Source organism: Pezoporus flaviventris, unplaced genomic scaffold, assembly GCF_033815535.1.
Source record: "Pezoporus flaviventris isolate CSIRO_AGI_PZ_B2104156 unplaced genomic scaffold, CSIRO_AGI_Pfla_v1 ptg000083l, whole genome shotgun sequence".
NCBI lineage: Eukaryota > Metazoa > Chordata > Aves > Psittaciformes > Psittacidae > Pezoporus > Pezoporus flaviventris.
The window spans coordinates 7550213-7562910 of NW_026892631.1; the positions used below are offsets into that span (position 1 = coordinate 7550213).

Consider the following 12698-nt stretch of genomic DNA (forward strand, 5'->3'; position numbering starts at 1 on the left):
AATATATTTATTTTTTCAGCATTTCTCCTTAGGCAATTTTTCAGGATTAGCTTACCCATTTTGTATGCAACATCTAAGGGCTGTATAGCAACTAACTTACAGCTCTTTTTACAGGAACAGTGCCAAGAAATGCTGCATATTCACATTATTTGAACCAACACCATTCATTTCAGTCTTATTTTTAAATTAATTCCTCCGTCTAGTAAAACTAATACTGAAACCATAGTAGCTGTTTCTGTTCATAACATCAGATTTCCCCTTTCTAATCATGTCAGCCTCAATGTACCTGCGGTTTAGAAGAACCATTTATTTCACTGCCTGACAGACAGTTTTGTTTTGTAAACTTGCAAGTCTGAAGAACACAGTGAAGTGATTTAAGGATGTACAAAAGCAACATTTCAGCAATGGTATTTTCCAGTTGACATCAGACAGAGTTTCCAGTAGTGTAATGTTTTATAAAGATAGAAATCTTCTAACCTAGCACTAAATAGTTTGACTCGGTTCCATAAAAACGGCATGAAGTGAGCAGTCTCCATAACAGCGTTAATGAGAGAAGCTCAGTAGCCACCCGACATCAGACTGACATCTTGAAAGTGTCTGTATTTCAAACAAAGAAAAACACAAAATGCCACCTCTTCTGCAACACAGAACATTGTTACGGCTTCGCCTTTAGCTGAAGTGTCATTTCCTACCAAGATCTCAGCTCTGACCAGCCAACAGCTGGTCAGTAAACCTGCAGTGAGCACAAGACAGGTTTTGGGCTGCACTTGAGGAAAAACAGGAGGAGGAGGTGTAACATTTTATTCACGAGGTTTGTAATTCAATGCAGGAAATAAGGTGTTCAGATTCATAGTTACCTTTTCTTCTCTCAAGCCAAGCACCACATTTGGTTTTACAGTTTTCCTAAGGCTGTCTCTCCAAATCCAAACCAGATCACAGCCTCATCCTGACCTTAACTCTGTTACTAGTCTAGCTATAATACATGTATTATTTCAGTCCCAACAGTGAAATTATATTGAGTAATTTCTAAGCAACAGAAACAGGAAAATCTGAAGAAAGTTTCTCAAACATGAAACCCAGATTTACTCCTATCAACATAAACCAAGGACTGATGTACATCCAGCTCTCAGTACACCCCATAAGACAGGCATTGAATTGTTTTAGTGTTCACCAAATTAAGACTCAGGTTTTGGATGCTGTTGCTTTCAAATGAATTGTCTCTGATCCACTAAAATCCATTATGCTATCTAATAAGCAAGCAATTTCTAAGGACTGTTTAGAGCAATAATTTCTTCACGATCTAAAAACTAAACACACAGAAATTGCTCATGAGATGTCATCTGGTTGTAGAAAAACTACAGTGAGTACTGATAAGAAAGCATTGAAGTACTTACCACACCGAAAGCTGAAACCCCTGTTCAGTACACAAGCACCAAAGGGAGACGAAACTAATCATGAAAGTTCATTTCTAATAACAAAAAGGCTATATAACTGTAAAGAAAAATAACCCATGAGTATTTCATACCAAGGATATGTTGTACAGAGGTTATGCTGCTTCAGTATGAGATCAAGAAGAACTAGTAACCACTAACTCAATTCAGCCCATGTATTTCTCCTGTTTACAATCCTCAAATTGGAGGTTTATTACTTACTCTGTATTTGCAGGTTTTCTTTTGATCCAAAACTTGTTTAAAGATGGAACCTACAAATCATTTTAATTTAGTTTTATGACACCTCATTGGGTCCACAAAGATTTAAAACCAAAAGACCTATTGTGCTGTACGACCATTTTTTCCCCCCTATGTTAGCAATTCCCTTTTCAGTGGGATTTTTTCATTCTATTAAGGAAGTGAAGATAAAAGCAATACTTCTTTTCCTAAGGAAAAAGGAATTTACCAGCTGCAGGCAAACCCATTACACTTCTGTTCCAAAAGCTGCTTGTCTTATACTTGGAGATCTTCTAACTGGAATTTCATCAGGAGAAAAAAAGGTGGCCTGTGACAGCCCCAAAAAATGTTGCTGAGATTTTTCATGTTCTTGTACATTTGGGCAATATTTTTGGCAAATGGAATACTTACTTTTGTAACTGAACAATTTTTTTTTTTTTTAATAAGAGGAAGCTATCTTTATGCCTTAGTACCTACAAGCATTTCCTTTATTGTACTGAACAGCATCTGGATTTAGGTTTGGTTTAGATTAAAACCCTGACCCAAGGAAACCTTGCATTTTAAGACAAATGCTGTATTTTTTGTCTATTTTGTCTTGTCAAAGTTATGAATTGAAAAATCTATTAGCAGATGACACATTATGAATAACTGCAGCTCTTTGTGGACTACAAAACTATTACGGGATGTTACGTTAATGTCTTTTAGGAAAACAGCTTGTGCAGTTTGCTCTTTAACTTTGTCTCTATTTGCATCAAGTCAGTTCTCTGGCCTGCAAAACCTGTTAGGAAGGGAAAGAAAAACCAACCCAAAACTCAAATCTACCATACTTACTATCAATAACTTTGTTGACACCACTCAGGAATTCCATAGACTCAAAATAAAATCACAGTCCTTTTTCTCCTTTCAGAATATAGCCTCTTAATCCAAATAATATCAGAGAAGTTAAAATTTAGTCCATTCATCTGGCAAATGTTTCCCTCTGTTTCATAAACATGCATATCACAGAGAAAAATGTTCAATTTAAGGTTTCTTACATAATTAAAGTGTAAAAAATCATCATAGAAATATGGTTATTCATAATAATGTCCTTCTTGGCATGTATTATATTTCCATAAAGCAAGATTTAACAAAATCAATTGTGTATAAGCAGCCAGTAAGCACAGTTAATTGTCTAGAAGGATTACAAAATAGAAATTCTTGTAATAGGGACAATTCCGTTCCAACAGTCTCACCACCAGCTGGAGGTAACATGTCAAGGAAACTTGAACAAGGATGCAGGGGAAAATATGTGACAGCTTCTCGGAAATACTGGGTCAAAAATTCCATGGCTACTACAACTAAAATAGCCTGTCCAGAATAGTGCAGTACTACAGGTATCGTTTCCTCGGTGTACATTTACAACCTGTAGAATACTTTCTTTTTTAATGTCCTAGTTAAAAATGATGTCCTATAGGAAGGACAAAAAATACTCACTAGAGTATATGATGACTTTTTACACAAGGATAATTAACCATCACATTTCATTAACAAACGATCAAGTGCTCGCAAGCTGCCCACATTCTTTTTCAGCTAGTTTGCATATTTCATAATGGTGGAATAACATTTTAAAAAGTTTGAATAGGCACTTACTGGAATTACAGTTAATCCTGATACAGTCTAGATGGGGAAGAATAGATGAAAAATGAAAATTTATCCTTCAAGGTAATAGCTGCAGACATCCAATAAAATCACAGTCCACCCTTCCGGGGACAGACACATGCAAATATGGCCACTCCATATCATCAGTCTTTACATACGGTTAGAACCCAGATATACTGCGATAAGTCTTGATAAATATAAACGACAAATAGGGTAAAAATGGCCAATTTCAAACAAAGCTACATGGTGACAAATCTAAGTGCAAAAATCAGGATGAAATGTCAAAGATGCTTAACTGAGGCAGGCTGCAGCTTTCTCCCCATCTGTGAAAGAACAGGTAATTTCTCTCAGTGTAATTAGAAAGTGCTCCGTCACAATGGGTCCTAGAGCAAGCCAGGCCACAATGAGACATCTTGGACAACTTGTGTATAGTATACCTCAAAGGCTGATCTTCCAAACCTACGTAGTAATACAAAGCTCACCACCCAGGCCTATAAATAAGGTTTTGAGCAGATATATTTTCTTATTGTATAGACTTAAGGTATGAACAGTGACTACATTTAAAACTACATTAATATACAGGAAATAATGACTTATTTCTAGGTACTGCTTAACTAGAGAATCCTGACTACTTTCAGGTTATTCCCCTGCCTGGAAAAGAGAAAGAAAAGGAAAGAAAAAGGAAGAAAAAAAAAAAGGGGGTGCTGGAGGAGGAATCACTATTGTTTGGGCATGGATTTACTTACTTCTTTGAACTATAAAAGCAGGCAAATGCTGACAGAGGGTGGGAGTTACTATATAAAGAGAATGACCTGATCTATAGCAGCATCCTTTACTAGGCTACCTGCACTTATTACAGTAAAAAAAATACTCTATGCCATGCTGCTTGGTTTGTAGAGCTACTCCTGGCTTACACCTTTGAGGAACATATATACCATCAAACCTAGATTTTGTTTCCATATAGCTGAGTTTGTCATGTGTCGTCAACCGCATCAGAAAAGTGGTGGCAAACAGCCAGGGACCAGGACCTGCACATCCCCTTTTACAGAAAGTGCTCCTGCAGGACTGGGATTCAGAGCCATCACCCCTGGGAGCCTGGCTCAGGCTCGGCACGCCGGGGTCTTCAACAGAGGAGTCAACGTGGACACACTGCACTGCTTCTCCCTTCCCAGATGTAAACACCAGGACAGTAGTTCAGTGAGAAACACTTTTAAGGAATGGAGAATTAGGTGATTATTTCCTCACCTTCCTTTCTGGCAATCACTTTATCTGCAATTAGGACAAAATATCTAATTCCCTTTAAAACCAAAATTCCATGTTGGGAATGACTGCATGGAGTGTGCATTTTCCTGAGTGTATTTCTGTTCTCTTTTAGGTCCTGACTGGGACTTTAAGCACAGAAGAAGTGCTTTTATTTACTTACAATTTTCTTTAACTAAAGAAAACCCACAATCTAGCATTTTGACCATCATATTTCTGACTAGGAAATCAATTTTTGGTATGGTGGTTTTTTGGTGTGTTTTTTTTTTTCTGTAAAAGGGCTTGTGCCTCCTCTGTTCACACGGCTGTTTGCTGAGGGCCGCAGTCTTTGGGCATTGAAGGGTTGTGTTATCGTTCGATACTACAAAAACACCACTATAGAATTGTTTAAGAAAGAGGAGATGGATTTACTGTAGATTTGACACCTAAAAAGAGGAGACCAAGAATTCCGTCAGTGGGAATAGCTAATGACAACTTTTTCAGTTTTAAAACGAGAAATTCTTCCCTGTGAGGGTGTTGAGGCCCTGGCACAGGGTGCCCAGAGAAGCTGTGGTTGCCCCATCCCTGGCAGTGTTCAAGGCCAGGCTGGGTGTGGCTCAGAGCAACCTGGTCTAGTGGAAGGTGTTCCTGCCCATGGCAGGGATTTGGAACTAGATGAGCTTTATGATCCCTTCCAACCCAAATCACTCCATGATTCTTTGGTACGTTTGCATTTTGTACATTAATTGATGGAAGTTAAACTGCACTGACCTACACATGTTGTTCCTACTTGCACATTTAAAAAGTGGAAGTGCTCCTGTGAAGAAGTTGTAGAGGGAGACCAACCTTCCACAATGAAGTATAAAGATTTAGCTCCAATATACCACTGATGAACCAATCTCCTCTTTTTAGAATACACAATAGTACAAAAATATTGCGATGATTATGTTAAACTATATAAAGAACACAAAAATGCAAAAGAAAATGAAAGTATAATAATGGGCATGTATTTGTGTGTGTATGTACATACACAAATGTTGCATCGACATGTGCTTATATATCATTTCAGTTTACTTTGAATGTTAAAACAGGCTGTTTCAGAAATGTTTGCAAGCAAAAAGAAAAATGTAAAGAAAATGTTAATTTCTTGGAGCAAGAATTTGTTACCTAGGTTGACCGTTAGCTTAACTCGTCCTGCATCCAACTCTAAGCGAAGGGTATCTGCAGATTCCCTAGATGTAGTTGCCATTAAAATGCCATAAGCTCGCTGAGACCTGAACCGTAAAGAAACATCTTCGGCCTCTGTATGCATCACAACAGGGAGCTGTATTTTCATAAACATACTTCCATCGTAGCTCAAAATTGTTGCCTCTGCAAACATAAAGGAGAAAACCATTTATTAAAGAATTATATTTACACAAACTGCCCAAAGAGAACACAATAAATGTATCTTCACTTGGTATGACACAGAAAAATTTCGTGTTATGTATCACTGTTAGTGGGAAACATAAGTAAAGTTGTTTGGGGTTTGTGAGGTTCTGGTTTGGGTTTTATTTCATGGGGTTTGGTTTCTTGGGGGGGGGGGGAAGGGCAGATAGTTTTGGTTTTTGTGTTTTTTAAGTGCATTATTCTGGTGCTTTTCAAAGAATCTAAATTGCTCTTTAATGCAGGAGCCAGTCATGTAGGCATCTTCAAGCAGATGGGTAAAAACACACGTGAAAAAAAATGCTTGCAAGGCTAGGCCTGTACTACTCAAAATAGCTCAAAGTCAGTAAAAGATATTCATGCAAAATTTATAGCCTATTAAAAGGTCCTTTCTGACCATCATCCACCAAGATAATTACCTTAGGGTACTCTGGGGGGTTGGAACTAGATGATCCTTAAGGTCCCTTCCAACCCAAACCATTGCTACTACCAGTTACATTGACCATCCAGTTAGCAAAAAGCCACGTGAAATGGGTAACTACCCCCAGCATGGTGTAGATGGAGCACAGATTGCTTCATGACCACCATGACTGCGGTACAGTAGAATCAAAAACGCCCATACAAACATGACAGCCTCAACATTAGGATCGAGCCTGGCCTTGGCACACTGAGGGCAAGATCTTCAAACTCCTGAGATAAGCAAATAACTGTAAGTTTCAGACATCACAGGAAACCCCCACAGCGAGCACTTCTGGCATCTGGCACAGAGTGGTCACAGCCTGCTGGACCCCAGAGCAACCAGCCACAAGTCTTCTCTTCCCAGCGTCCAGGCTGGTAACAAGCAAGCAGAAAGGCTGGATTTCTGTTCCTAGAAAGCAAAGGACGCATCTATTTCCTAAATGTACTAAGAAGTACTTTTTTGCAGGAGGATGAAGCATTGCAGCCAGTTAATCAACACAGCCTTTGGAACTGGGTCTTAGGCTCATTGACAGTGGCACATCATGGTGGAAGAAGCAGCGACAAGCAGCATCCTCTACCCCAAGCTAAGAGTCAGTAGGCTCCCCAGTAATATATAAAACTAACCATACTACGTAACTAAAATCACTACATCAAAGGTAAACCATTGTATCTGAAGATGCCTGTTTTATGAACATCTGATTGCTCCCCTACCACTAATTCGCTCCTTCCATGTGTCTTCTACATTCCTAAACCCACCCAAAACCCCTCAATCTTGGAAAGCGTTGAAGTATTAAATGAGGTCTAAACAGGGTACTATGGAATCTTTCTTAGAAAAATAGGCAATCCTGAGGGTACCTCAACTCACTGAAAATAATACCAGTTACTTGCCCAAATGAGCAACAAGCAGGAAGACAGCAGAGAACACCTATGGACAGCTTCTGTATACTTGAATTTGCTGCAGTATCGTAAGAGTTACCTAACAGCAAAGGTGTATTGTGGTCCCACATGCAATAATATTCTCCAGGCCTGATACCCTCATACTACCATTAACCAGTATCACAACTAAAAAAGGCATTTTTTTTTTCCTTTTTAAACACCAATACTTTATGACAGCTTGTCAAAACTTTTTTCATTCCCTATCTTGTATACTGTTAAAGATTAAACAGCTCTTCAAGGCTTCCAGCCTACATGGTCTATGGAAGGACAAGATGTTCCACTGTAACTCTGTGAGCATAATGGAGACAAAAATGATAGATGGTACATTCATTAATAATTCCAGCCTCCCCCAGTACAAATTTGAAGAAAACAGGGATTACTAATACTGGTGTAAAAATCATTAGACATAAGAGGTTAGAAGAACACTTTCAGAGGTTTGATGATTTCTAACATGCAGGTAATAATATTTTCTGCATGTTCTAAAGTGGAAGTTTTTCAGTGAAGGAGAGTGAATACTTAATTCTTACCAGCCTCATAAGAGAATTTAAGTCAATGAGGCTTCAGTGGGAGGCAATTTGGCTTTGTTCCATTTTGGGTTGTGGTTTGTTGGTTTTTGATTTGAGTTGGGTTGGGTTTTGGTTTGTGTGGGGTTTTTTGTTGTTTGCTTTGGTGGGGGGGGGGTTTGTGGTTGTTTTGGGTTGGTGGTTTTTTGAGGGGGGAGAGCCAGGGCTTATGACTCATTCCTACATCAGTCTGTAATTCAGACAAATTCAGATTCTGTTGGATGAACAATATTCAATAACTCTATACAGGTCTGTTGCTAAATGATTAAATTACAATAATGTAAAACAAAGTTGTCAGAATCAGCATGGGTACTGCTTGCTGGCTTTCCTACAGTTATTCAGTCCTTTAGGAAGTTACAGAAAAAGGAGAGAGGGAACTTTCTCAATTTAATCAAAGATGACCTGAGAGTATTTAATGTCACAGTGAACAGACCTGATGTGATTAGATACTCAATCCTCCTAAGCCATCCTGTGCCAGTCATTTTGGAAACAGATGTTCCAAGAACAGACCAAGGAGACTGAACAGAAGATCAAATGCCTTAACAGCTCTGGGGCAAGGAGAAAACCCCCTCATGTCAACTAGCTTCTATCATTATGGGAAGCACCAAGTCACAGGCTTTCTAAATACAAAGGTATCACAGGAAAAAAACAACAAAACACCACAAACAAACCCCTGTAAAACTGGCAGGAAGCAGGGATGATTTGATCAAAGATAACTTAGCACTGCTGAGAGCCATAACCAAAGATTTGAGATGCTACATATTCCTAAAATAAAATACACAACTGTGCTCACTTTACTCATTTGAAATGAATCTGCTGATACAAGTGTTGTTAGGAAAACTTTTAGTTGTTAAACCATGAATAAGTGACTGCTACATTAAGAAGGCTGTATGGTATTTTGTCGATATTGTGATACTCTCTCAGGATGGCAAGCTGGATTTTGCCATGTGAATGACCTATTCAACTCAGCCTCTCTTCCACTTGGCTCAGTATTGCTCTCAGCTCTGCAATTTCCATGTTCTGCTGGTCAGAAGCTATCTAGTAGTACACGTACAAGATCTCTGTCAGCACAAGGAGTTCCCTCTTATGTGGTGTCTGCCTTGTAATTCTTTGCGGTGATGCCTTCTTAGCCTATTACTGTGTTTGGTGAAATACAATACTGGAAGAAAAACAGCAGGAAAAAAACAGTTAAAGATGAAATAAAAAGAGCTTGTTTTTACTTTTTTAGAACTAGAGATTGTTCCAGTTGTTTGAGGGAACTTTTTCCAGCACTTTAAACTTTCTCAGAATTCCAAGAACTTTTTCCTGCAGTTACTTCAGTTGAGCAGAATGCAGTTACTTTGCAAGGCCTGGTCAGTAAGATGGTGATCCGAATGAGGAGAGGCAGTTACACCACCAATGCAAACCTTGAAGGAACAGCTTGGCTAAAAGCATTTATTAATTTTTGCCTCTAACTTTTACTTTGATTTTTTGCTTTGGACCAACTAAATTCGAAGTGATACATGCCTCATCTTTCTTTGAGATCTACACTGTTAACTGTTCTCACATAAGTGTTGGCAGAAAGGTCTGTTTTCTCTTGCTTAGCTTCCTCTTAATTATTAGATGACATGCAAATAGACTATAAGTTTAGCTCAGAATGTGCTATTCATTAAAAAAAAAATCAGAGTTCCCACAGTAGGGATTAATAATTTTACTACCACTTCAGTGTTGGAGGCATAGCATTGAAAAGAGCAGAAAATCCTCACAAAACTTCACTGGCAATTTTCTGTGGCAGCAAATCAGTGCACGCAGTTATTAACAAGGAATAAACAGCAAGATGTAATTCAGAGACTGATAAAAATATTTTAGAGATTCTTTCTTTGATAATTTTACAAACCTGATAATTAAAGCCCATTGCTGATTCTGGGCTAAAAACCAAGCAAGCAAAACACCCAACAAACCAAAAACTGAAGAGCCACTGAAGAGTTTGGTTCTCCTCTCCATGTTTTCCTTCAATTTTTTTCTGATTAAGACCTCCAGGGCTGGATACTCTTCCTTCCTGTATATGTACTACCCCCATCAGCGCTGTGTCTATCACCAGGGACACACAACTAATGCTTATACAAGAGGATTCAGGACCTTAATTTTCACTTGGGCGGGGTTTGCCTAGATTGCTGAAGGGACTGAGGCACCTAATATTTCAGACACTTTCCTACATCTGTTTGTACCCTCAGAAATGCTCCAATGCATGTTTATAGGGAGAAACAATTTTCTGAACAGATGCTTCTCTTCAATTCATGGCTAATGTAAAGTGAAAGTAGTATGGAGTAGCCATCTGCATTTCAATGATATTCCTTATCAGTTTTGCAGTCAAGTTTCTACTGGTTTTATCAACAGGCTGCTTGGTAGGTATAGATGCTTACTGCATGTATTTTGAGAAATAAAATAGGTTCTTGTTTCCTCTGGACCCCTTGTGGTGCCTCTGAAGTCCCAAAGACAAAATTACTTATTTTCCCCTGCTTTTTCAGTTTCAAATTGTCTGCAACAATACAAAGACCGTGTTGAAGCCCACAGAACCATTTTTAAAGCATGAAATTACCCTCTGTTCCTGCTGTCTCCCACACAAACTTTGCCCAGAAGGTGACAGAGGATATAGTCCAAAGCCATGCCAGAAGTATGGGAACAATCTGGATGATGAGTAATCACGTGTTCAGGTTTGCTTTGTGACCCTTTTCATTTACCAGCAGCTACATCAGCCCACCCAGGCCCAAAGCTACAGCCTTGGTGAATCACGAGGAACCTTTCCATCCATCTGATGGAATAAATTCTTTCTATGCAATTAATTACTAGGTAATAAATGAACAGAAGTCAAAACGATTCCTCCTAATTTCTACACTGGTATTACTTCAGGAATGAGGTCCTAAGCCACACTGTAAAGGTGCTAAAACTTTAACACACAAACCCAGTAAGTTAACTTAAGTCAGAGATGGAGTTACTATAATATTTTGAACACATGATTCTTCTACCACCTAACATCACATCACCTGTATTTATTTTTTTTCTAATTTTAAAGCATCCAGAGAATGCAAGGAACGAAAGTTCTATTCCTTTACTTAATGTATATGTGTGTGCGCATGTACAACATGGACATACATCCACAAATTATGAATAAATACATTTCCCCTCCAAAATGTCACTTTGATAAATCTTTGCCTGCCTACTTTTTCTTCTCATTGTTTGATGAATTTACTCCTGTGTATTACTCGTACCCATCCAAACATGCACGCCTGCAAAAGGCTGTGCAGAGGCAATCATACACTGTGATCCACAACTAAAGTAGGATAAAGACAAACGATATTGCTGTGACATCTGTCCATCCATCTGCTGTAGTTTCCATAATGCATTAAAGCCAATCTACAGATTATACTGATGTTTAACCTTACTGAAAATCAAGAATAAAATCAAGAATACCTTGCAACAGGATAAAAAGCACATGGATAGAAATAAACCCATTAAGTGTACTGAAATTAAAATAGAACCGAGTTGTCTTTCCTGCGTTTTGTGCACTGATAACCTGACTAAAATTATTTCAGATCCTGTATTGTACACCCACATATAGGACATTAGTACTCCTACTTTAGGGGAAGTAGCATGAAAAATAAAAGATGGTGCTAAAAAGTAGCTAAAAGCTTTTGTTTACTAAAGATACCTTAATCACTTACAGTCCAGTTTAATCTCCAATATTTTAGTCTCTTTTTATTTATTGCTTTCTCTTCTTTGTGAAACTGTACTGTTTGTTGAAAAGAACATGCTCCTCTTTTATGTAAATTAGCTTGAACAACTAGAACCACGTTGCTTATAGCGCCAAATACAAAAGTGTATCAGTCACTTCATATGGGTAGTAGCTGTAACTACTTTGCGTGGTAGGATTCCAACAGAATCATCACCTTCGGAATCCCGAAAGCTATAGTCTTATTAATGCATGACCATTTGGGAGATGAATAGTCCTAAAAAGAGATCTCCTTTCAGTGTAGTTTCCTCTAGAGAGGGAAGCCCAAGAGCAGGAAATGATCCCATAATGTCTGAACTGCTGCACACAGATCTGTTGGACAAGAACCAAATACCACTGTAGAGAAACCAACACCGCCAGCATAGTATCACACTGCTCCCACTGGGAGAATACACTGGGAAAATCAAGCTCTGAGCGGAAGGTGGTTGAAAATAAAGTATGGAAAATAAAAAAGACAAAGGTTTCTATATAAAATATTACCACCTGTCAAATATATTTATGAACAGGCTATGATGAAGCCTGCTTTGAAGTTATTTGCAGATGTGAGTGCTGTTTTCTTTTTAACACGTGTTTCCTAGCTCCCAAATGGAAAGAATGCAAACCCTGTTAAATAAATTTCTGCCATCTGTAATAGCAGGCATTTGCCACAGGGTGGTACACCAGACATGTTTAACTGAAGGCTCTCGTAATGCATCAGACAGCTCAGTTATGCCCTCTGCCAGCTTCACTCCACCACTAACAGAACAATCTAGAGATCTCAGAATAACTGCCCAAGAGCCAAAGGAATCTCTATATTTAAAAAAAAAAGAGAAATCAGAAAAAACAGAAGAAACAGAGAATCCACATGCAAATGCCAATAACATGACGGTATTCATTCTACATAAATGCACATTTATTTACGTACAACTTCAGAAATTAAGACCTGATGTATGCTTTAGAACACCTTTTTGTTTCATCTTACTAACCAGAACAATGAATCAAACTAGATGGAAAGAACTAACA

The 12698-nt window shown here is 38.4% G+C and overlaps 1 protein-coding gene across 23 annotated transcripts in view; it reads right to left on the reverse strand.

Annotated features, from left to right (window-relative positions):
• Window positions 1-12698, reverse strand: part of NRXN1 (neurexin 1) — a 680000-nt gene that overhangs the window by 399358 nt on the left and 267944 nt on the right. For 14 of the 23 annotated variants that reach the window (XM_061475274.1, XM_061475275.1, XM_061475283.1 and 11 more), the window contains 2 exons: window positions 5712-5915; window positions 3297-3323 (listed from right to left, as the gene is read on the reverse strand). In XM_061475274.1, coding sequence (XP_061331258.1) covers window positions 3297-3323; window positions 5712-5915 — 231 coding nt within the window. The remainder of the gene's footprint in view (window positions 1-3296; window positions 3324-5711; window positions 5916-12698) is intronic. The other 9 variants (XM_061475305.1, XM_061475304.1, XM_061475295.1 and 6 more) reach the window with 1 other exon arrangement.